Source organism: Mus caroli, unplaced genomic scaffold (assembly GCF_978045245.1).
Source record: "Mus caroli unplaced genomic scaffold, Mus_caroli_1 scaffold_11, whole genome shotgun sequence".
Lineage (NCBI taxonomy): Eukaryota > Metazoa > Chordata > Mammalia > Rodentia > Muridae > Mus > Mus caroli.
The window spans coordinates 77,400,656-77,425,774 of NW_028227266.1; the positions used below are offsets into that span (position 1 = coordinate 77,400,656).

The window sequence follows — 25,119 nt, forward strand, 5'->3', positions numbered from 1 at the left end:
ACTGGAAAAGGAGTATTTTCTACTGAAATTCTTTTCATCATTCAGATTACTTGTAAATTTAACTATTTTTTGTTTAATAGACCTTACATATTATCATCCTTTCATGTTTATTAAAAAATTTTTATCTTCTCTATAGGTTATAAAATATTTTATTGTAGTCATTTTTATAGCTTTGGTACCTATTACACTGTGATGTAATTTTCTTTACATTATATTTAAAATTTTTTTTTTGAGACAAGGTCTCTCTACATAGCATTGGCCATCCTGGGAATTGGCTGGTGTTGAACTGTCCGAGATTGGCCTGCCTCTACTGAGTACTAAGTACTATCTATGCTGGCTCATAGTTTGTAAGAATTTTAGACTTACAGAAAAATTGAAAAAAAAAAAAGAGATAGATATATGACCCAAATATCTTGATATCCACACGCATTTGTTTAAATTTGTAATCCAACCATTTGATTGAGTATAATGTCCTAGGCTGAACAAAGCCAATAGCACCCAGCACCAATGAACATGCAAAGAACAGTACAAAAAAACATAGGCAGGTTCAAAAATGTGATTTAACTTTAATAATTTAAAATTAAATAAAGTAGGCAACTAATATCTAAGTTTTCAGCTATTGGTCATTGGAACAGAGGAGACTGAAAAAATATTTTTAGTTCTGAGTTCACTGTCCATGTGGTTTTGGTAAGTCCTATGGCTTGTCTGTTATCTAGGATAATTCTTCAGAAAACAGAGTTGAACAAGATAAATTCTGAACTTCATTCTGTTGTGAGGTTGAGGGTCCCGGGGGCCAAGCTTGCAATTCTTTCTGTCTGGTGCCTTTCCTTTCCCCACCATGGTCCATGTCTATTGCAGACGATACTGAAGAGTATTCTGAGCGCTTTGCGGAGGAAAATGAGGCAAACCTGGTTGATTTTGAAGATGCTTCTTCAGTTAACAATGTACATGTCAGGAAGAATTTTCCAGAAACATGGATTTGGCTAGACGCCTACATGGGGTAATGATCTGTAAAGAAAGTTCTTTGTCCATTTGTGTTTTGCTTAGTGTATATCTTGAATAATATTTTCCTACTTTCTAATGTACTTTAAGTATAAATCTTGTGTGTTGAGGAACTAAGTAGATGAAGGAGTTTGGGGTTTAGTATGATGTCGGTTGCCTCTAATTGTAGTGTTTGATTGAATCACATGAGCATTGTGACCACAGAGTATCACCAAGGAGAGGGTGACAGGCTTTATAAAAGGAAGGGTGAATTAAAATTTCTTGAAGTCTCCTAGCCTTTATTGGAGGAAAACCCATAACAGACATGATAGGGATACAGATAAAACAACCAACCAAACACCCACAAACTTATCTGTAAATTGAGAGAGGAGTATTGGAGTAAAACTGGAAAATATGTATTTAAGACCACTGCTGAAAATAATAGTAGTCAACTGAGAAGGATTTTATTGGAATGTGCATAGTATGATATTATAAACTACTTCTTGAGAAACTGAGATGCTCAGAGACTTTAAACTTAGATATGTAAATGACATAAATGTAAAAAATTAAAAATTTTCTAATAATTGTTTCTAATAATTAAAATTTCTAATAATTGTTATGTTGACTTATTTGGAATGATGTGAAATGTTGGTTGTGTAATTTCTGTATTTGTGTTGACTTCAGATCTAAGATTTATGAAGAATTTGAAGTTACTGTACCTGACTCCATCACTTCTTGGGTGGCTTCGGCTTTTGTCATCTCAGAAGACCTGGGTTTTGGGTTAACAACCGCTCCAGCAGAGGTAGAAAGAATATTGACTTGGGGGAAGGGCTCAGAAATCTAATGAAATGAGGCTCAGAGAATGATCAGCTATCTATTACTTTATTGATCATGGTTTACTGTGATTTTACCTTTCTGCCTTCAATTGTGGCAACATCTTTTAAAAAAAATAGTAAGGTATTATTATTTATAAGTTTATTTTTATTTTATGTGCATTGGTGTTTTACCTGGGCATACGTCTGTATGAGGATGTCAGATCCCCTGGAACTGGAGTTACAGTTGTGAGCTGCCATGGGGGTACTGGGAATTGAACCTGGGTCTTCTGGGAGAGCAGCTCTTAGTCGTTGAACCGTCTCCCCAGCCATAAATTATTATTATTATTTCTTATTATTATTTCATTGTTATTATTATTGTGTTAGTGTGTGTGCACCACAGCACACACACATGGAAGTCAGAGGGCAACTTGGTGGGGTCAATTCTCTCCAATTATGTTTATGTTAATTCTGGGAATGGGAATTGAACTCCAATTGCCAGACTTGTCTAGCAAGTATCTTTACCCACTGAGTCATCTTGCTGGCCCTGTTGAATCTGAGTTATATTAAATTGGTAGATTTGGTCATAAGGTTAAAAATATTACTGTTTAAACTTTTTTTTTTTTTTTTTTTTTTTTTTTTTACTTTTTAATTCTAGGTTTTTATTTCATTCTTTGAGCCAGAAGTCTTTTTTTTTTTTTTAAGATTTATTTATTTATTATAAGTGAGTACACTGTAGCTGTCTTCAGACACTCCAGAAGGGAGTTAGATCTTGTTACGGATCTAACTCAGGACCTTTGGAAGAGCAGTCGGTGCTCTTAACCACTGAGTCATCTCACCAGCCCCCAAGTCAGAAGTCTTTTAGTCAAATCAGAAAATGCATGCACGGTTGAAGCTTTTCCTTTGAAAATGAAGTCATATATATATGTATATATATGGCTCAGTGGTTAACAGTAATGACTACCGCTCTTTCAGAGGTCTTGAATTCAATTTCCAGCAACCACATGGTGGCTCACAACCATCTGTGGGATCCAATGCCCTCTTCTGGTGTGTCTGAAGACAACTACAGTGTACTCATACACATTGAATAAATAAAATAGACAAATACATAAATAAATCTTAAAAAAAAAGGAAAGAAAGAAATATGTTTTAAAAAAAATGTATGTTTATAAACTCTGAGCGTAAGAGCCTGGTGTGGGTCAAGCAGTGGTCAGCTCAGTGCTCTGACGTTCTCTTCCTTTACTGTAGGTTGTGGTCAGGGTTCAATGTCTTCATACATGGAAGGAACACCAGAGTAAAATTAAATGTTCTGTAAATGGTGCATATTTTTGCAATAGTAAATACATATAGGTAATTATAATTAACTAAGGTAAATGCACCACATACTACTAAAAGCAGTAATTATTTTGTTTGTTTTTTTATTAGGTATTTTCTTCATTTACATTTCCAATGCTATCCCAAAAGTCCCCCATGCCCTACCCCCTCCCTCCTCCCCCACCACTCCCACTTCTTGGCCCTGGTGTTCCCCTGTATTGAAGCTTTGCACGACCAATGGGCCTCTTTTTCCATTGATGGCCGACTAGGCCATCTTCTGATTCATACGCAGCTAGAGACAAGAGCTCCAGGGTACTGGTTAGTTCATATTGTTGTTCCACCTATAGGGTTGCAGATCCCTTTAGCTCCTTGGGTACTTTCTCTAGCTCCTCCGTTGGGGGCCCTGTGATCCATCCAATAGTTGACTGTGAGCATCTACTTCTGTGTTTGCTAGGCCCAAGAATAGCCTCACAAGAGTAATTTAGTACATCATAAATGTATCTAAAACATTCAAATTTAGATAACACATAACATTTTACAGATTTTCTATATTTAAAATTTGTGTCACAGTTTGCTTAATTTATCCTTTTCAACATTATAAACCTTAATTTACCTTGTCACTTATTTGTAGGCATTTCTTCCTAATTTCCAACTCAAGTCATTGCTATAATGCTTATTATTTTTCAAGATTTCAGTGTTGAATTAATTTTTATTTTATTACCAATTGCCACTATCTTTACTAGGACAAAGTTCCACATTATGATCAATTTTAGGTAACCCAAGCATTACTATGCTAAGTAAGACTGTCAATAAGTAATGCTATTTAAGCAATGAATACTTCATTGCATAGATGGCAGGAATTTCCTTTACTTAATCATTCCTGGAAACAGAAAACAGGTATCATTTGTATTATAACTTACTTTTAAGCTTATAGTAGTAGAGAAAATTCAGCCTTTTGGCTACATCAAGTGTAACATTTAAAAATTTTATACATAAGAGTGTTTTGCCCATATCTATTTATGTGCACTGTGTATGTGCCTGGTGCCCAAGGAAGCTAGAAAAGGGTGTTGGATCCCCTGGAACTTGAGTTTTGAGCTGACTTGTGAAGGCTGGGAATCAAATCTCGGTTCTTCATATGAGCAGCAAGTGTTCTTAACCTCTTAACCATTCATTTCTCCGGCCCCTATTTTGTTATAAAGCTTACAATGGCTAGATTATTTTAAAGATGAGCACAACTTCTCAAGCTGTCTCCTAGCAGGCATTTCTTCATGTCCATGCTCAAATATCATCATATTTTGTTTCCAGTTACTAATAAGAATATAAGGATCTTGAATGGCCTCAATCCAGTAGCTATCACTACTATTATACCTGAAAGCCCCAATAACAGAGATTTTGTGTTGCCTCCTTAGGATCTGTAATTGAAATTTGTAGAAATATTAGTCCTTTGGGTTTGTATATGATATGGTGAAAGCCCAGGTCATTTAAACAGATAATTTATTTACATAAATGTCTAAGCAAATATTCAATATTTATCAGTACTTACATGGTATTTTAAATTATAAGATCTGTAATCTGCAACAAATCATATTTCTGTGTCCCAAATATAAACCACACACAAATAATAAATAATTAAGAATCACAAGGAATACAAGACAGTGGTTGTTTATGGTTTGGGACAATACTAAGTGTTGTAGAACTTGATTCCACAAAATGCTGCTACTACTGTTCGGCCACTGTGACAATCTAAAAGGTTCAGTCTACACATGTCTACATAAACCTGGCAGACACGCCCATCTTCTTTACATTATGAGGTGGTCTTGTCATCTACAAAGTTCATAGTTGAGAAATGTGCAATCAAATTTCAAAAAAATCAAAAAACCAACCCACTTACCCCCATGCTTAATGTTGTATTGGGTCATGTTCATGTTGGCTTTGCTGTATGTAGCTTACAGAGGCATGGGTTGGAGGCACAGGGTATGCCTACTAGAAACCACTGGCCTAAAGTGGCTTTATTTCAGGAGGGGGCATTCTGAGCTGGCCACACTGAGAGATTTCCTCAAGTGCGTCTCAAACAGGAACTGTTGGATTGGACAGTAACTGTTGAAGCACATTATGGAATCAATAGTGTAACAGAATGGCAGCTTGTTTTGGTATCGCAGAGAATGGGTTATGGCTCCTTCACTTGTAGTAGTTACAGAAATTTCCGAACATCATTTTTAAAAAATAAAATAGGAACACAGCACCCTTATGGGGGTATAATGATTGCACAAATAACATATGAAGTGCTTGGTTACTACTAGGTGCTTAACATAGCGCAGTAATTACTAGGTTAAATAACAGCTTTTCACCACTCACTCAGTGTAAGCTGTTGCTAGGTGATGGTAGATAGGCATGTGGACACCTCTAGGAGTTCCAGGCTGTAAAGGTCCTATGAATATTGCTCTTGTATATAATGTGAAACATTTTTTAAAATCAGAATCAAAACATGTCCTCATTGTGTCCTCTCTAGCTGCAAGCCTTCCAGCCGTTTTTCCTTTTCCTGAATCTTCCGTACTCTGTTATCAGAGGTGAAGAGTTTGCTTTGGAAGTATCCATCGTTAATTATTTGAAAGATACCGTTAAGGTAATGTGTTCAAAGCTTTGTTGATTTTATACTTTGGAACAAAATGCAAGATTTGGTTGGTTGCATAGTATGCATAGTACTTGAGCATCAGAATCTTCAAGCATTTTTGTTTGTTTGTTTGTTTTTTGCTTTTTGGCTTATATGTGTTTTACTGGCTTTACTCTTTTAACTTGGTAATTTGAAATTTTAATAAGTATTAAATTTATTCTTTGACAGTTTCACACCCACATATAACACAGTCTAGTCGAATTCACTTTACCCTCTCTTACTCTCCTTTTCTCCCAGGAGGTTCCTCCTCCCACTTCTATGTCTTTTTCTCTTAATTTTGTACTATGGCTCCCTTGCCTTTAACCAGGGCCACCCACATGAACATGTGTATGGAGCTATTCACTGAAATATAGATGGCTTTCTAGTGCCTATACCACTGACGGCAATGACTCTCCCTTTCAGTCATTAGAACGTACAATAGCTCCTCAAGGATGGCTGGACCCTGTGAATGCCGTCCCTAGCTGTAAGTCAATGGGCTAAGCCTTGGTATTAACCTCTCTTCATTGCTTTAACCCAGCTGGAGAACAGCACTGGTCTATTGGTACAAACATAAATAGAGTGGGCCTTAGAATGAATTGGAAAGCAGTTGGTTACTGCCATAACTGTCGCTCCACTATTGTACCCGTGGGCATTTCTTGCCTGACAGATTGGGACTGTATAACATGCAAGATCCACATATGGGTAAGAGCATTGATAAATTTTCTCCGTAAGTTGCCTACATGGCAGCTTTTGGCACCGGGAGGGCTAACCAACATGGAGGAAGCTTCTGGCTCAGTTGTAGCATTATTTGTCTTTGTAGTATAACTAAAGTTTATGTTATCTTCAGCAACAGGGTCTAGGCAGCCAAGACAATGGCAATGACCGATACTTTTCTGGGGTCCTTTGGAGCCTCCATGACTAACGACTCATAGGGAGGAAGCACACATCTGATATTCCTCCATGAATTTTGTATGATGATGGGAGATTGAAAGTATACATACTTTGTTAGTGATTTCTTCTGCTTATTAATGTCTGGGTATATCATTAGAATATCTGTGCATTCTCTTAGTTTCCTAGAACAGATCTTCCTGTTTAGCTAGGGAACTTCCTTTTGGCCTTGGGGAGGTGCCTTTCTTTCTTCTACCTCCTGTCTTCTTCCTGGTCTTCCATACCTAGAATGTGTTTTTCTTCTTCTCATTACCATTTTGAACCTACTGCAGTGTGGCAGGATTTTCTCTGTCCACTTAATTTAAATATTAGTGCAGCAGGAGGCCCTTGATTGGACAGGGAAGAAGGAGGTGGAGCTAAGAGTTGCTGAGACAGGGAGCAACACAGGAGAAGGAGAGGAAGCAAGATGGAGGATGAACAGGATGGTTCAGATTCAGCGTGGCTTTAAATAGCCACAGGTGACTATAATATCATATAGGGATAGAGTAATTGGGGTAACCTGCCTCATCTAGGTGGGCAGCTTGGACCATTATCAATTGACCCTGAATTTATTGGTTGGTTATCTTGTGTATTGAGAATTTATTGATATATAAATCTGACCGATTGATTATAAGCTTCTAGAGTTTTGGTTTACTGGGTTAAGGGGATTTGTGATAAGTAGCCCCTGGAGGTAAATGGCTGAGAAGGTATGGGCGGCACTGAGACAAGCCAACTGGAGCTGGGAGGACTGCGATTGGTTGCTGCTGGGGCTAAATGGAGACAGAGGCAGCGAGACCACTGCTGGGGCAGAGAGAGTAGCTGGGTGTAGTGCGGGAACTGCAGTTCCTTTTAATATTTCCTGAAACATGGCAGTTGGTAAGAATTTATTCTATCTGAGCTAGCTTGCAGCTAGGATTCCTTTCCTGAGGAACTCGCCTACTCTGTTAGGTTTGTAGGGTTATTCAGAACATTATGTTTTCAGTAATTTTTTTTTTTTTTTGTGGGAGTCATGTTCCTGTGTCTCGTCAGGCAGTCAGGTTGCTGTAATGCAAGGATTAGGACTTAACCACTGCTTGCGATGTACCTACAGTTGCATTAGTCAAATGGCTTAGTTTTCAGCCCTTGGCATATGCTGATAACCTCATTGTATGAGGTTAAGTGTGTACATCCGCATAGTAAATCAAAATGTTTACTTATTACTTTTTTGGTGTTGGAGATGGAATAGGCATAAGCCAACCACTGAGATATCCTGCCAGCTCCAGCATTTCACGTTTTAACTGTACTTTTTAATGTGGCCAGAATGTTACTGTATAAGGAGCAGAAGATCCAATCAAAAAGCCTAACATCCAGTTTGCCTCTCACTAGCAGATAACTTAATAACATGATTCATAGTTTCCTAATCTATTTTAAAAGAATCATTATTACTATTAGGTGCACAAGTTATTGTGAAAAAAAAAGAGAGAAAATAAATTAGAAAATACTTTGTAAAATGTAAGGCCCATGCTGGTTGTGGTGGGACACACCTATCATCTCAGCACTTGGGAGGCAGGGTCAGGAGGATTGTTGGAAATTTGAGTATAGCCTGGTCTACATAATGAGTTTCAGGCTAGCTAGGCTTACAACGTTAGACTCTTAAACCAGTGGTTCTCGACTTTCCTAATGCTGTGGCCCTTGATCCAGTTCCTCATGTCATGGTGACCCTCCAGCCATACAATTATTTTCATTGCAACTTCATAAGTCTAATGGTGGCTCTGCTATGAGTTGTAACATAAATATCGATGTGCAGATGGTCTGAGTTGACCCCTGTGAAAGGGTCATTCGACTCTCAAAGGATTTGTGACCCACAGGTTGAAAGCTGCTGCTCTAAACCCTCCCTCACCTTTGGGCATAGTGATATGTCTTTAACCCCAGAACTTGGCAGAGGCAGAGGCAGAGGGGCAGAGGGGCAGAGGGGCAGAGGGGCAGAGGGGCAGAGGGGCAGAGGGGCAGAGGGGCAGAGGGGCAGAGGGGCAGAGGGGCAGAGGGGCAGAGGGGCAGAGGGGCAGAGGGGCAGAGGGGCAGAGGGGCAGAGGGGCAGAGGGGCAGAGGGGCAGAGGGGCAGAGGGGCAGAGGGGCAGAGGGGCAGAGGGGCAGAGGGGCAGAGGGGCAGAGGGGCAGAGGCAGGCAGAGGCAGGCAGAGGCAGGCAGAGGCGGCAGAGGCAGGCAGAGGCAGGCAGAGGCAGGCAGAGGCGGCAGAGGCAGAGGCGGCAGAGGCAGAGGAGGCAGAGGCAGAGGCGGCAGAGGCAGAGGAGGCAGAGGCAGAGGAGGCAGAGGCAGAGGAGGCAGAGGCAGAGGCAAGCATATCTCTCTGTGAGTTCAAAGCCAGTCTGATCTTCATAGCAAGTTTTAGGCCAGCCAGGCCTGCACAATAAGACCCTGTCTCAAAAACAAATACAAAACCAAACCAAACCAAACCAAACCACTACTCCAGCCTGGAAGAATTCTACTTAAGGAGAGCAGAGAATAAATTTGTAAATAGCATATGCTTTAGAATGAATGTAGTAATCACAGTTTTCATTGAATAATTTTTGCTGAGAGCCTCAGTAGATCAAACAGTATTTTAATCTGTCTCATGCTTCCCTGATAGAACCGGTGTCTCCTAAGATGGCACAGTTAAGTCAGGAGATGCTGAAACTAATGTTTGAAGTGGACTTTCTGTGTATAGTTCCATCACTCAGTGGCTTTGTGTAGTGAGATAAGTTAGTGTAAGGACAGGAAATTAAGCCAAAAAATGCCTGAGTCTTTGTCCTATTTTTCTCTGGTTTTGAGTCTCATACTTGTAATATAATAGCGATAGACGACACTTTACAGGAGAGCAATTTTTTTTAAACACAAAATTTTGGGTTTTACTTTCTCTTTCTTTCCCAGGTTGTGGTACTCATTGAGGAAAGTGACAGCTTTGATATTTTAATGACTTCAAATGACGTCAATAACACCATATACCGGAAGACTGTTCAAGTTCCCAGGGATAATGGGATCACTCTTGTTTTTCCCATCAAGCCCACGCACTTGGGAGAGATTCCCATCACAGTGACGGCTGCCTCACCCACTGCCTCTGATGCTGTCACCCGGACAATTGTAGTAAAGGTAAATATTTGGGGTTTAGATGGATATAGTTGAAACTTAGCGCGGAATTAAAAAGCAAATGGGAGATGGTGTTTCTGTGTCAAATTTTTAGTAATCCTGAAATATTTTCTCCTGGTAATGTTGTTTTCTTATCCGTCTGTAAAAATGTTACACATGTGTGTTATAAAGATACTGTCATTTTCCCTTTTAAATTTGAGCAGAAGCGAATTTAGGATTGTCAAGTATTTCTAAATAGTCCTTTACAGCTACAAACAGCGTTACACTCCTACTGGATCATAGGTTGATGAGGTAGAGAGTAGGCATTTTAGAACTCCTCAAAGTAGATTTCATAGACTCTTGGTTTGAGAGGACATTGTGTATAAAAACACAGCCCAGCACGGTGGATGGCCACTCTTGTTCTGGGGTGTCATTGCCTTGGATCTGGATCTCTGTCCAGTTAAAAGTGAGTTCAGTTAAGGCGTTTGGTGCTTTTGTTTGGATAACATCGGATGAATCTGCTCCCTGAGGGTTTTCTTTGTCATGTTCTTTTTCACCTCTCCCCCTGTCATTTTCATTTCCATTCCAGTTCCATAAAATGCTTTCTCAATTTAACTAGAATGCAAGTGCTTAACATGTTTCAAGTCGGAATCAGGAAATGGTAGGTAGGTATGGACTGAGCAGCTGTGTCCACAGCGGACTAGATCTTTGTCATTAGATCTGCACACCATTCTCTGTTAACAGATAAGCAGATGACATGCTGTGTTCTTTCCCCTACAGCCTGAAGGGATAGAAAAGTCGTATTCGCAATCTGTCTTATTGGATCTGACAGATAGCAACGTAGAAAGTAACCAGAAATCTATGAGATTCTCCTTTCCTCCTGATACGGTCATTGGCAGTGAAAGAGTTCAGATCACAGCAATTGGTAAGAGTAGTGTGTGGCATACTGGCTGATTTGCATTTGATAATATTTTTCCATCTATTTATAGCTATATTGTCTTACTTAGCCCCAATGGGAAAAGATTGTGGGAGATTTTAGTTGGTGTCAACTACTGTAACTTAAATCAGTGTTTTTCAACATGCAGAATGCATTTGTGAGTGTGTTGTCTTGCTTAACAAGAAGTTCTGGTTTAGTATGTCTGGGGTGGGTCTGAGCTTGCTCCCTTTCTTCCTTCCTCTCTCTTTCCTTCCCCTCCTTCCTCTCTCCTTTAATCTTTCTCCCTTCTTCCCAAGATGAAACACAGTGCTTTGCACGTACTAGGCAAGTTCTCTACCCATGACCTATATCACTGGCTCTTTGTTTTATGAGATAAGGTCTTGGTATGTAGCCTAGGCTGGCCTTGAAATCCAGATCCGTGTGCCTCAGCTTCTTTGCTGGGACTAGAAGCATGCATCGATACACCTAGCTGGAAGCTTTGGATTTCCGATGGTGTTGCTTCTTATGTATAGATAAACTCATGTACAGATACAAGGCCACACCTTCTCTAACAGCAAGAGGGAAGAGTGTCTTCTAGAGAAGAGCTTCCGGACTCTGTGCCTCTCGGCCACTGCTGGGGATTTTAATCTTACATAACGTGTTTAAAAACACAAATGTCTGTTTTTTCCTAAACGTACTGAACTAGAATTTCTTAGACTATGGTCAGGGCAAGTGTAGTTTGGAAACTTTACACCAGCGAGTCTGGTAAGCAAGGCTTGGGAACCCTTGCCTAGAATAGTTTCCTGTGCAAGATCCTAGCAGCCTTTACTGCAGGAATGTCAGTTACTTCTAGTTCCCTTCCAGTAACCTAAAATGCTTTTGAATTAAACAGTCTTCCCCAATGCACGTTGAGTCTCCTTTGAAGCATTAAATGTCTTGACATTTAATTTCTGACACTTGTTTGACTCTCTAATTTAAAGAAACACTTAGTTTATACCCTTTATTTAGGCAGAAGCATCCTGACTTATCATGCAGTCCACAAGTTAAGATCTATGGTATTGCCGGGCGTGGTGGCACACGCCTTTAATCCCAGCACTTGGGAGGCAGAAGCAGGTGGGTTTCTGAGTTCAAGGGCAGCCTGGTCTACAGAGTGAGTTTCAGGACAGCCAGGGCTACACAGAGAAACCCTGTATTTACGGTATTGCTCTTGTTTTGATTAAGTTTCTACTCTGTCTCACTGGCTTCTATGATAGATACCTGTACTGAGCTGAGACTGCCTGCCACCAGCAGGTAAGAGCAAATGATTATCACTCATTGAACCAAATGTTTTGTGCTTGCAGGAGATATTCTTGGTTCCTCCATCAATGGCTTATCTTCACTGATACGGATGCCTTATGGATGTGGTGAACAGAACATGATATATTTTGCTCCAAATATTTACATTTTGGATTATCTGACTAAACAGAAACAGCTGACAGTTAATTTAAAAGAAAAGGCCCTTTCATATATGAGGCAAGGTAAGCAGTAGGTGCATAGACTTTTATTTGTTAAAAACAAGTTTCCAGTTGTTTGTAGGTCAGGGTCTCCCTAAGCCATGTTTTGAATAGATGGAGGTTGTGTTTAGTGCATGATTTGTGGAACTACTTGGTACAGATGTGCTGAAGGTCAGGCAGTGGGGCGGGGCCGCTTGTCTTCAGGTAGCCAACTGTTGCTTAACTGCTGCTAATTTAAAACTCTTTTATAAAATAAAATGAATGAATTTTATCCATTGCTCATTTGTGAGCACTTGTTCACGATTCTTTCTTCAGACAGAGTCTTAGGTGGTTCAGGTTAGCTTTGTGGTAGAACAGTGTGTATGGAGTGGATGCTTGCACATCTGACGTGACTGTCTGAGCTACAAGAACTGCTCAGCTATGGCTACGACCTGCCCACAGTAACGTTAGCGTGGGTCTAGTGCTGCCGATGTGGCAGGCCGTGTTGTAAGCTGTCTATTAGCTCAAGGGAGCCAGGACACAGGAAAGTTAAGTAGCTTTCCCAGGGCTATGTATGGTGAGCTAGTTGCTAGCCTGGGATTTCAACTCACTATTCACTGTGTTCCGAGTTCTTGCCTCCAGCGTCCATGGCCAGAGAAGTTGAAGATTAGTGAACCATTTCTAACAATCATAAAACACTACAAAAGCCAGCCCCAAATAACAGTCTCACCTTGCTTTTGCCTGCATGGTTTGTATGATGTACACTAGACAGGAAACTCATCAAGATGGGAAGGATTTATATAGGAAATGACTGGGAAGCGCTTACTCAGCACAGTCTGGGAAAGTATAGTTCAATGTTTTCTAGAGTGTGTATATGTGCATGTGTGTGTGTGTGTGTGTGTGTGTGTGTGTGTGTGTGGTTTCTTTCTCTCCTCTTCCTCTCCTTCCTCCCTCTCCCCAACCCCTCTCCCTCCTCCTCTTCTTCCTTCTTTAAAGATGAATGGACTAAATGACAGAGAGGCACACCAGTAGCCATCATGCCCATTTTCCATAAATTGCCAAACTCAAGTAATGAGACTGTTTTGATACGAACCCTTCTTTTAGAGTCCTTCATTATACAGAAAACTGTTTATACCGAATTGTGTGATAATAGAAAGGGCAGCTAATCTTAGGGAAAAGCTTTGCATGTTTCTTTAATTCTCACAGAACCCATTGGTGGGAGTTGCACCACTATCTCCATATCCTAGGTGAGGAAATGGAGGCACAGGAAGAGTGACTGGATGATGATCAATATCAAATTTCTGGGCTCTCAAGTTCATCCTTTTAATAATGGAAGTCAGGTCCAGGAGAATTCGGAAGTGCTTCCACAGTTCAGTTCATACCTGTAGACACTAACCATTCTACCTAGCCTTGGCACGTCCTTACCAGCCAGGATGTGTGATCAGTGTTCTGGCTGGCCCAACAGCTTTCATCTGAGGAAGATGGTCCATGTTTCCTTTTTTTTTTTAATTTTTAATATTTTTATTACATATTTTCCTCAATTACATTTCCAATGCTATCCCAAAAGTCCCCCATAGTGCCCCCCACTTCCCTACCCACCCATTCCCATTCTTTTGGCCCTGGCATTCCCCTATATTGGGGCATATAAAGTTTGCAAGTCCAATGGGCCTCTCTTTCCATTGATGGCCGACTAGGCCATCTTTCGATACATATGCAGCTAGAGACAAGAGCTCCGGGGTTCTGGTTAGTACATCATGTTGTTCCAACAATAGGGTTGCAGATCCCTTTAGCTCCTTGGGTACTTTCTCTAGCTTCTCCATTGGGAGCCCTGTGATACATCCAATAGCTGACTGTGAACATCCACTCCTGTGTTTGCTAGGCCCCGGCATCGTCTCACAAGAGACAGCTATATTTGGGTCCTTTCAGCAAAATCTTGCTAGTGTATGCAATGGTGTCAGCGTTTAGAAGCTGATTATGGGATGGATCCCTGGATACGGCAGTCTCTAGATGGTCCATCCTTTCATCACAGCTCCAAACTTTGTCTCTGTAACTCCTTCCATGGGTGTTTTGTTCCCAATTCTAAGAAGGGGCACAGTGTCCACACTTCATTCTTCTTGAGTTTCATGCGTTTAGCAAATTGTATCTTATATCTTGGGTATCCTAAGTTTTGGGCTAATATCCACTTATCACTGAATACATATTGTGTGAGTTCCTTTGTGATTGTGTTACCTCACTCAAGATGATGCACTCCAGGTCCATCCATTTGGCTAGGAATTTCATAAATTCATTCTTTTTAATAGCTGAGTAGTACTCCATTGTGTAAATGTACCATAATTTCTGTATCCATTCCTCTGTTGAGGGACATCTGGGTTCTTTCCAGCTTCTGGCTATTATAAATAGGGCTGCTATGAACATAGTGGAGCATGTGTCCGTTTTACCGGTTGGGACATCTTCTGGATATATGCCCAGGAGAGGTATTGCTGGATCCTCCGGTAGTACTATGTCCAATTTTCTGAGGAACCGCCAGACTGATTTCCAGAGTGGTTGTACAAGCTTGCAATCCCACCAACAATGGAGGAGTGTTCCTCTTTCTCCACATCCTCGCCAGCATCTGCTGTCACCTGAATTTTTGATCTTAGCCATTCTGACTGGTGTGAGGTGGAATCTCAGGGTTGTTTTGATTTGCATTTCCCTGATGATTAAGGATGTTGAACATTTTTTCAGGTGCTTCTCTGCCATTCGGTATTCCTCAGGTGAGAATTCTTTGTTCAGTTCTGAGCCCCATTTTTTAATGGGGTTATTTGACTTTCTGGAGTCCACCTTCTTGAGTTCTTTATATATATTGGATATTAGTCCCTTATCTGATTTAGGATAGGTGAAGATCCTTTCCCAATCTGTTGGTGGTTTTTTTGTCTTATTGATGGTGTCTTTAGCCTTGCAGAAGCTTTGTAGTTTCATGAGGTCCCACTTGTCAATTCTCGATCTTACAGCACAAGCCATTACTGTTCTATTCAGGAATTTTTCCCCTGTGCCCATATCTTCAAGGCTTTTCCCCACTTTCTCCTCTATAAGTTTCAGTGTCTCTGGTTTTATGTGAAGTTCCTTGATTCACTTAGACTTGACCTTAGTACAAGGAGATAGGAATGGATCGATTCGCATTCTTCTACATGTTAACAACCAGTTGTGCCAGCACCATTTGTTGAAAATGCTGTCTTTCTTCCACTGGATGTTTTTAGCTCCCTTGTCGAAGATCAAGTGACCGTAGGTGTGTGGGTTCATTTCTGGGTCTTCAATTCTATTCCATTGGTCTATTTGTCTGTCACTATACCAGTACCATGCAGTTTTTATCACAATTGCTCTGTAGTAGAGCTTTAGGTCCGGCATGGTGATTCCACCAGAGGTTCTTTTATCCTTGAGAAGAGTTTTTGCTATCCTAGGTTTTTTGTTATTCCAGATGAATTTGCAGATTGCACTTTCTAATTCGTTGAAGAATTGATTTGGAATTTTGATGGGGATTGCATTGAATCTGTAGATTGCTTTTGGCAAGATAGCCATTTTTACAATGTTGATCCTGCCAATCCATGAGCATGGGAGATCTTTCCATCTTCTGAGATCTTCTATAATTTCTTTCTTCAGAGACTTGAAGTTTTTATTATACAGATCTTTCACTTCCTTAGTTAGAGTCACGCCAAGATATTTTATATTATTTGTGACTATTGAGAAGGGTGTTGTTTCCCTAATTTCTTTCTCAGCCTGTTTATTCTTTGTGTAGAGAAAGGCCATTGATTTGTTTGAGTTAATTTTATATCCAGCTACTTCACTGAAGCTGTTTATCAGGCTTAGGAGTTCTCTGGTGGAATTTTTAGGGTCACTTATATATACTATCATATCATCTGCAAAAAGTGATATTTTGACTTCATCTTTTCCAATTTGTATCCCTTTGATCTCCTTTTGTTGTCGAATTGCTCTGGCTAGGACTTCAAGTACAATGTTGAATAGGTATGGAGAAAGTGGACAGCCTTGTCTAGTCCCTGATTTTAGAGGGATTGCTTCAAGCTTCTCACCATTTACTTTGATGTTGGCTACTGGTTTGCTGTAGATTGCTTTTATCATGTTTAGGTATGGGCCTTGAATTCCTGATCTTTCCAAGACTTTTATCATGAATGGGTGTTGGATCTTGTCAAATGCTTTTTCCACATCTAAGGAGATGACCATGTGGTTTTTGTCTTTGAGTTTGTTTATATACTGGATTACGTTGATGGATTTCCGTATATTGAACCATCCCTGCATCCCTGGGATGAAACCTACTTGGTCAGGATGGATGATTGCTTTGATGTGTTCTTGGATTCGGTTAGCAAGAACTTTATTGAGGATTTTTGCATCAATATTCATAAGGGATATTGGTCTGAAGTTTTCTTTGTTGTGTCTTTTTGTGGTTTAGGTATCAGAGTAATTGTGGCTTCATAGAATGAGTTGGGTAGAGTACCTTCTGTTTCTATTTTGTGGAATAGTTTGTGAAGAACTGGGATTAGATCTTCTTTGAAGGTCTGATAGAACTCTGCACTAAACCCATCTGGTCCTGGGCTTTTTTTAGTTGGGAGACTATTAATGACTGCTTCTATTTCTTTGGGGGATATAGGGCTGTTTAGATCATTAACCTGATCTTGATTCAACTTTGGTACCTGGTATCTGTCTAGGAACTTCTCCATTTCATCCAGGTTCTCCAGTTTTGTTGAGTATAGCCTTTGGTAGAAGGATCTGATGGTGTTTTGGATGTCTTCAGGATCTGTTGTTATGTCTCCTTTTTCATTTCTGATTTTGTTAATTATGATGCTTTCCCTGTGCCCTCTAGTGAGTCTGGCTAAGGGTTTATCTATCTTGTTGATTTTCTCAAAGAACCAGCTCCTTGATTGGTTGATTCTTTGAATAGTTTTTCTTGTTTCCACTTGTTTGATTTCGCCCCTGAGTTTGATTATTTCCTGCCGTCTACTCCTCTTGGGTGAATTTGCTTCCTTTTGTTCTAGTGCTTTTAGGTATGTTGTCAAGCTGCTAATGTGTGCTCTCTCTAGTTTCCTTTTGGAGGCACTCAGAGCTATGAGTTTTCCTCTTAGAAATGCTTTCATTGCGTCCCATAAGTTTGGGTATGTTGTGGCTTCATTTTCATTGAACTCTAAAAAGTCCTTAATTTCTTTCTTTATTCCTTCCTTGACCAAGGTATCATTGAGAAGAGTGTTGTTCAGTTTCCATGTGAAGGTTGGCTTTTTATTATTTATTTTGTTATTGAAGATCAGCCTTAGTCCATGGTGATCTGATAGGATGCATGGGACAATTTCAATATTTTTGTATCTGTTGAGGCCTGTTTTGTGACCAATTATGTGGTCAATTTTGGAGAAGGTACCATGAGGTGCTGAGAAGAAGGTATATCCTTTTGTTTTAGGATAGAATGTTCTGTAGATATCTGCCAGATCCATTTGATTCATAATTTCTCTTAGTTTCTCTGTGTCCCTGTTTAGTTTCTGTCCATGATCTGTCCATTGGTGAAAGTGGTGTGTTGAAGTCTCCCACTATTATTGTATGAGGTGCAATGTGTGCTTTGAGATTTACTAAAGTTTCTTTAATGAATGTGGCTGCCTTTGTATTTGGAGCATAGATATTCAGGATTGATAGTTCCTCTTGGAGGATTTTACCTTTGATGAGTATGAAGTGTCCCTCCCTGTCTTTTTTATGACTTTGGGTTGGAAGTCAATCTTATCAGATATTAGAATGGCTACTCCAGCTTGTTTCTTCATACCATTTGCTTGGAAAATTGTTTTCCAGCCTTTCATTCTGAGGTAGTGTCTATCTTTTTCTCTGAGATGAGTTTCCTGTAAGCAGCAAAATGTTGGGTCTTCTTTGTGTAGCCAGTTTGTTAGTCTATGTCTTTTTATCGGGGAGTTGAGTCCATTGATATTAAGAGATATTAAGGAAAAGTAATTGTTGTTTCCTGTTATTTTTGTTGTTAAAGTTGGCATTCTGTTCTTGTGGCTGTCTTCTTTTAGGTTTGTTGAGGGATTACCTTCTTGTTGTTTCTAGGGCGTGGTTCCTGTCCTTGTATTGGTTTTTTTCTGTTATTATCCTTTGAAGGGCTGGATTCGTGGAGAGATAATGTGTGAATTTGGTTTTGTCGTGGAATACTTTGGTTTCTCCATCTATGTTAATTGAGAGTTTGGCTGGGTATAGTAGCCTGGGCTGGAATTTGTGTTCTTTTAGTGTCTGTATAACATCCGTCCAGGATCTTCTGGCTTTCATAGTCTCTGGTGAAAAATCTGGTGTAATTCTGATAGGCTTGCCTTTATATGTTACTTGGCCTTTTTCTCTTACTGCTTTTAGTATTCTGTCTTTATTTAGAGCATTTGTTGTTCTGATTATTATGTGTCGGGAGGTATTTCTTTTCTGGTCCAGTCTATTTGGAGTTCTGTAGGCTTCTTGTATGTTCATGGGCATCTCTTTCTTTAGATTTGGGAAGTTTTCTTCTATAATTTTGTTGAAGATGTTTGCTGGTCCTTTGAGTTGAAAATCTTCATTCTCATCCACTCCTATTATCCATAGGTTTGGTCTTCTCATTGTGTCCTGTATTTCTTGGATGTTTTGAGTTAGGATCTTTTTGCATTTTACATTTTCCTTGATTGTTGTGCCGATGTTCTCTATGGAATCTTCTGCACCTGAGATTCTCTTTTCCATCTCTTGTATTCTGTTGCTGATGCTGGTATCTATGGTTCCAGATTTCTTTCCTAGGGTTTCTATCTCCAGTGTTGCCTCATTTTGGGTTTTCTTTATTGTGTCTACTTCCCTTTTTAGGTCTAGTATGGTTTTGTTCATTTCAATCATCTGTTTGGATGTGTTTTCCTGTTTTTCATTAAGGACTTCTACCTGTTTGATTATGTTATCCTGTTTTTATTTAAGGATTTGTAACTCTTTATCAGTGTTCTCCTGCAATTCTTTAAGGGATTTTTGTGCTTCCTCTTTACTGTCTTCTACCTGTTTACCAGTGTTCCTTTGTATTTCTTTAAGTGTGTTATTAAAGTCCTTCTTGAAGTCCTCTACCATCATCAGGAGATATGCTTTTAGATCCGTGTCTAGCTTTTCCGGTGTGTTGGGGTGCCCTGGACTGGGCGAAGTGGGAGTGCTGGGTTCTGATGATGGTGAGTAGTCTTGGTTTCTGTTAGTAAGATTATTACGTTTACCTTTCGCCATCTGGTAATCTCTGGGGTTAGTTGTTGTCGTTGTCACTGTTTAAAGATTGGAGCAGAAGCTGTGTTCCACTCACCAGCAGTCTCAAAATCCTGTGGCGGGGGTCGTGGGTAGCTGGCAGTACCCCGGTGCTGATCCGGCCGGATGAGGCCTGTGGCCCTACTCTGGCCGGTTTTTGCTTCCCTAACTAATGCAGTCTCAGGTCCCGCGCGCAATTGGATTGGAGCAGAAGCTGTGTTCCACTCACCAGAAGTCTTAAGATCCTGTGGCGGGTGTTGTGGGTAGCTGGCGAGTGTCAGCCGACCCTGCGCCCTAGCTACCTTGGTGCTTTTCTGACCGGAAGAGGCTTGTGGCCCTATGTAGGCCGAATTTCTCCCTCCCCAACCAAAGCAGTCTCAGGTCCCGCGTGATTGGACTGGAGCAGAAGCTGTGTTCCACTCACCAGCAGTCTCAAAATCCTGTGGCGGGGGTCGTGGGTAGCTGGCGGGTGTCAGCCGACCCTGCGCTCTAGCTACCCCGGTGCTGATCCGGCCGGATGAGGCCTGTGGCCCTACTCAGGCGGTTTCTGCTTCCCTAACTAATGCACTCTCAGGTCCCGCGCGCAATTGGATTGGAGCAGAAGCTGTGTTCCACTCACCAGAAGTCTTAAGATCCTGTGGCGGGTGTTGTGGGCAGCAGGCAAGTGTCAGCCGACCCTGTGCCCTAGCTACCCCGGTGCTTTTCTGACCGGAAGAGGCTTGTCGGTCCATGTTTCCTGACATCACTCTTCGTGATGACATCAGAGTCTCCCTTCAGAGATTGTCTTTTCTAAGTCTTGTAAATATTATGAAGTTGTTTTTATTTTTTAAGTCATTAATGAAGATCTAGTGTGAATTATGATTACTTAAATGTCACTTAGGGACAGCACATTGTCTTACTTAAGTGTTGGTGGCCCAGGGGTCCTATAACCAATAGCTACATCACTGAGTGAAACACAGTTTGCTGTCAAGAAAAGAAAGAACTGTAAAAAGAAACCATTTTTGACAAGGAGTGGAAATCCTGAGCCTGTTAATTGAAACATTTATCGGCTTGTTTTCTTCATATATTCAGATTTGTTTTAAAGTTACATTTTATTTATTTTTATTTTTATTTTGTGTATGTGGATGTCTAAGTATGGGAGGACATGTGTGTAGAGGTCAGAGGACAACTTTTGGGACTTGGTTCTCTTGTTTCTCATGTGGGAGTCAAACCCAGGTCTCCAGGCTTGGCAGCAGGAGCCTTTATCTATTGAATCTGCTTAAGGAGCCTTTTCTTCAGATGTTTAAATGACAACGTCTGCAGTTTGCATTACAGGTGAGACTCTGACTGAGTCTTGAAATCCTGTTTTCGTCTGTTAAAATACTCTCTTCTCTCAGAACTGGACCCTGAGCAAGGCACACACTGGGCAAGTGCTCTACTGATGAGTTGCACCCCAGCCCTGGGCTGTTCTTTTTTTATTTCTGTAGTCAGTGCTTTCAACTTTAGTTTGATAAGTTGTGACTACGTTCATGGTTAGCCCAGAGAAAACTCATGACTGGAAAGATTTGCGTCTTATCTGACCCATTGTAGGCAGTAGTTTATAGATTGGTACCCAACAGCTTCCTAACTTCTGTATTTTAATTTTCAGAGATGTTTGATAATTATGATTATTATGTTATTATTTGCCACACAAAAAGAGCTGTTTGTAAAACAGTGATCATGTGAGTGATACTCTTATTTATTTGTAAACTTTTGGAGAAAACCAAGCTTTTGACTTGCTCATCTATTGTGCTGAAAAATCTCCAACTTAGATACTAACAGTAAACATTATAGCCACGTCATCAGTGTCCTTTCCTGCTAATGGAGTGGAGTTTAGGCCTGACATAGGCAGTTGCTTGGAGGACAAGCAGCCAAGGCGTCTCCAGCATGCATGGCCAGTGTAGGACGAGGAAGGGAGTGTCAGAAGAGACTGCCGCAGAGAGTCAAAGCAGCTTTTCTCCCTGGTTTCCCTTCTTTCCTTCTCTTTTCCATAGGAGCAGAGCTGGGAGTCTGGGATCTGTTTTATTGATCCACTTGACAACTGAAAATGGTCGAGCCCTGTTTCCTCTGGACTGGCTGCCCTTAGTGGGGGACTAAGGCTAGTTTTTGACACTGATGGGGGGAGGGTTGGAGGATACCTACCTGCGTGGTAATTTCCATAAATTCTGATTTCATGCCTTGATCTCAGCTCTGACCCATTTTATGTTATCTCATGAAAAGGTTAATAATGACATCACATCTTAGGGTTATTAGAGTCACCCAAGTTTTTACTTATAAGGGGCTTCTCGCAGTTCTTTGTACAATGTGAATACAAAATAAAGATTTTCAATTTGTCTATCAGAAATATTTTAGGCATAAAAATGAAGATTATAAACTAATGTTCTCTTCTTAAAACTAAGAAAAATTTGCTTTTACTATAAATATATATACATTCCCTTTATTATCAATCTCAAATATCACCGTGAAACATAATGTTCTGTCTTATTCCTTAATCCAGATGCTCAGATGCAGGCTTTGTAGTAGAAAATCCAAGGGAGAGCAGCTCAGGATTCCATAGGAGAGGTGGACTGTTCAGTGATGCCCACGGGCTTGCCACACAGTTTCTTTCTTTTTTTTTTTAATTTTTAATATTTTTTATTACATATTTTCCTCAATTACATTTCCAATGCTATCCCAAAAGTCCCCCTTAGCGCCCCCCACTTCCCTACCCACCCATTCCCATTCTTTTGGCCCTGGCATTCCCCTATATTGGGGCATATAAAGTTTGCAAGTCCAATGGGCCTCTCTTTCCAGTGATGGCCGACTAGGCCATCTTTCGATACATATGCAGCTAGAGACAAGAGCTCCGGGGTTCTGGTTAGTTCATCATGTTGTTCCAACTATAGGGTTGCAGATCCCTTTAGCTCCTTGGGTACTTTCACTAGCTTCTCCATTGGGAGCCCTGTGATACATCCAATAGCTGACTGTGAACATCCACTCCTGTGTTTGCTAGGCCCCGGCATCGTCTCACAAGAGACAGCTATATTTGGGTCCTTTCAGCAAAATCTTGCTAGTGTATGCAATGGTGTCAGCGTTTAGAAGCTGATTATGGGATGGATCCCTGGATACGGCAGTCTCTAGATGGTCCATCCTTTCATCACAGCTCCAAACTTTGTCTCTGTAACTCCTTCCATGGGTGTTTTGTTCCCAATTCTAAGAAGGGGCACAGTGTCCACACTTCATTCTTCTTGAGTTTCATGCGTTTAGCAAATTGTATCTTATATCTTGGGTATCCTAAGTTTTGGGCTAATATCCACTTATCACTGAATACATATTGTGTGAGTTCCTTTGTGATTGTGTTACCTCACTCAAGATGATGCCCTCCAGGTCCATCCATTTGGCTAGGAATTTCATAAATTCATTCTTTTTAATAGTTGAGTAGTACTCCATTGTGTAAATGTACCATAATTTCTGTATCCATTCCTCTGTTGAGGGACATCTGGGTTCTTTCCAGCTTCTGGCTATTATAAATAGGGCTGCTATGAACATAGTGGAGCATGTGTCCGTTTTACCGGTTGGGACATCTTCTGGATATATGCCCAGGAGAGGTATTGCTGGATCCTCCGGTAGTACTATGTCCAATTTTCTGAGGAACCTCCAGACTGATTTCCAGAGTGGTTGTACAAGCTTGCAATCCCACCAGCCACACAGTTTCTAACACTGGACATTGAACTCTGTATGGCTTTGCAAATGTGAACCAACTTCCCTTCGTTTGCAATAATTTATTTGCAAGTATAAGAAACCTCTGCTTTCATTAAAGCAGGTGTATTAACACTTTCACAACTTACTTTATTTGTGTGTGTATTTTTGTGTATGTACGCTGCATATGGGTACATGTATGCACAATCATATGTGGACCCCAGAGGCTGATACCAGGTGTCTCCCTCAGTCATATCTCCATCTTATTAGTTTTTGAGTCTGGTCTATCACTGAACCTGGAGCTCATTGACTGACCAGTAAATTCCAGATAGTCTGCCTCTTCAGTTCTGGGGTTATAGGTGATTGCCTTTTGGGGTAGTGATAGGGGCTTGAACTCAGGTCCGCATGCTTGTGTGGTGAGCACTTTATGAGTGAGCCATCTCCAAAGTATCCTAAGTTACTTATATAGTAATACTTCATTACTACCACCGTGTGTGTGTGTGTGTGTGTGTGTGTGTGTGTGTAAACGTGAAGTATGGAATTGGTGTGGAGAAGACCAGTTGGTTTTATCATTTGCCTCAGGTGTCCATGATCAAGCCATTTAAAAAACACTGCCTTAGATTGTCTGTAATTTTCCCTCTGTTGTCAGTCTAAGGACAGAAATCAGCTGTGCTCTCTGTACTCTGCTTTAAACTTTAGTTATGATAGTGTTTTCCCTAGACCACAGGCAATCTTAGCTAAGCATGGAAACCCTTTGGTGAACACTGGAAGTCAGTGAAGCTCAGCCTTGTCTTTGCTTGCTTCTGGATGACCCAAAGGGTCTTGGGTATCACTTCTTATTTCCCCTCTTTGCCAACGGCCCCAGCATGATGCCATAGCAAGTGGGTTGATTGTGCCTGGATTTATGTATCTTCAGGTTACCAAAGGGAGCTTCTTTATCAGAGGGAAGATGGCTCCTTCAGTGCTTTTGGGGACAGTGACTCTTCTGGGAGCACTTGGTAAGTGCGGTTTTTTTCTTCTAATTAAACAATTCTGCATCACAGATCAGGTGTTTATTAGGCTGCAGTAGCCATGGGATGGACAGACAAGACTATTTGTGTGGATGTTGTAACTGCTTTTTACCAAGCATGCCTTTAAAAGAGGTCATTAATAATGATTGTAAAGTATTTGCAAATCAAGTGCTTTCTATTTAGAAACAGAAAAAAATACTTTTTTTTTTTTGTCGGAAAAGCTGCAACAAAAATTCTTTAAGATGATGGTACAGATGACGAGAAAAATGCCCTTGTGCCATTTGTGTTGCTAGCTCTGATTTTAGTGCAAGAGCTTTGTTAAAATAGCCTGGGTGGTTTCCCTACGACCATACTTCTTGAAAAAGGAAGAATGTTGGGATTAAGGAGTAAGTCCACAGCATGTCCTCCTGCCTCCAATCCTTGTGGTTGATTTGGGACAGTTACCCCCACTCCTTGTTCTGTCTGCTATGGCTGACTTCAAGGACTGGGGTGGTCTTCTCTGTCTGCCTGCAATAGAGGAGGCCTGGATGCTAGAGTAAGTTCCCGTAGGGCTTTGAGGAGACATACTGCCTTGGCCGTTGTCTTGTTCAGAAGCCAGATGCCAATCTGTAACTGAGAGCACTTTATTCTCCCACTTGGCATTCTTTGCACTCTGCTGTTCTTGCTGGGCAGTGGCTCAAGCTTGTAACTCCAGCACTTTGGATGTATACGCGGGAGGATCAAGGCCACCTTGGGCCACAGCCTGAGATCCTGTCTGTCCTCTAACCCTCTCCCCACAAATACAAATGTTTTGTAGCATGGTTCTGTGAAGTGTACGAGAAATACTATACATTTTTGTTATGAGGGGTTTCAGTTGTATAATCTCTCTTCCTGCCTTCCACTTTTGTACCCACCTTTCATTCTTTCTTTCCCCTCACACATCTATCTATCTATCTATCTATCTATCTATCTATCTATCTATCTCTATCTATCTATCTATCTATCTATCTAT

At 40.7% G+C, this 25,119-nt stretch overlaps 1 protein-coding gene across 2 annotated transcripts in view; it reads left to right on the forward strand.

Annotated features, from left to right (window-relative positions):
* Cd109 (CD109 molecule) overlaps positions 1-25,119 on the forward strand; it is a 113,724-nt gene that overhangs the window by 67,687 nt on the left and 20,918 nt on the right. For both annotated transcript variants that reach the window (XM_029482122.2, XM_021172854.3), the window contains exons 18-24: positions 859-1,000; positions 1,666-1,783; positions 5,617-5,730; positions 9,592-9,810; positions 10,567-10,711; positions 12,043-12,219; positions 24,035-24,116. In XM_029482122.2, the coding sequence (XP_029337982.1) occupies positions 859-1,000; positions 1,666-1,783; positions 5,617-5,730; positions 9,592-9,810; positions 10,567-10,711; positions 12,043-12,219; positions 24,035-24,116 (997 nt within the window). The remainder of the gene's footprint in view (positions 1-858; positions 1,001-1,665; positions 1,784-5,616; positions 5,731-9,591; positions 9,811-10,566; positions 10,712-12,042; positions 12,220-24,034; positions 24,117-25,119) is intronic.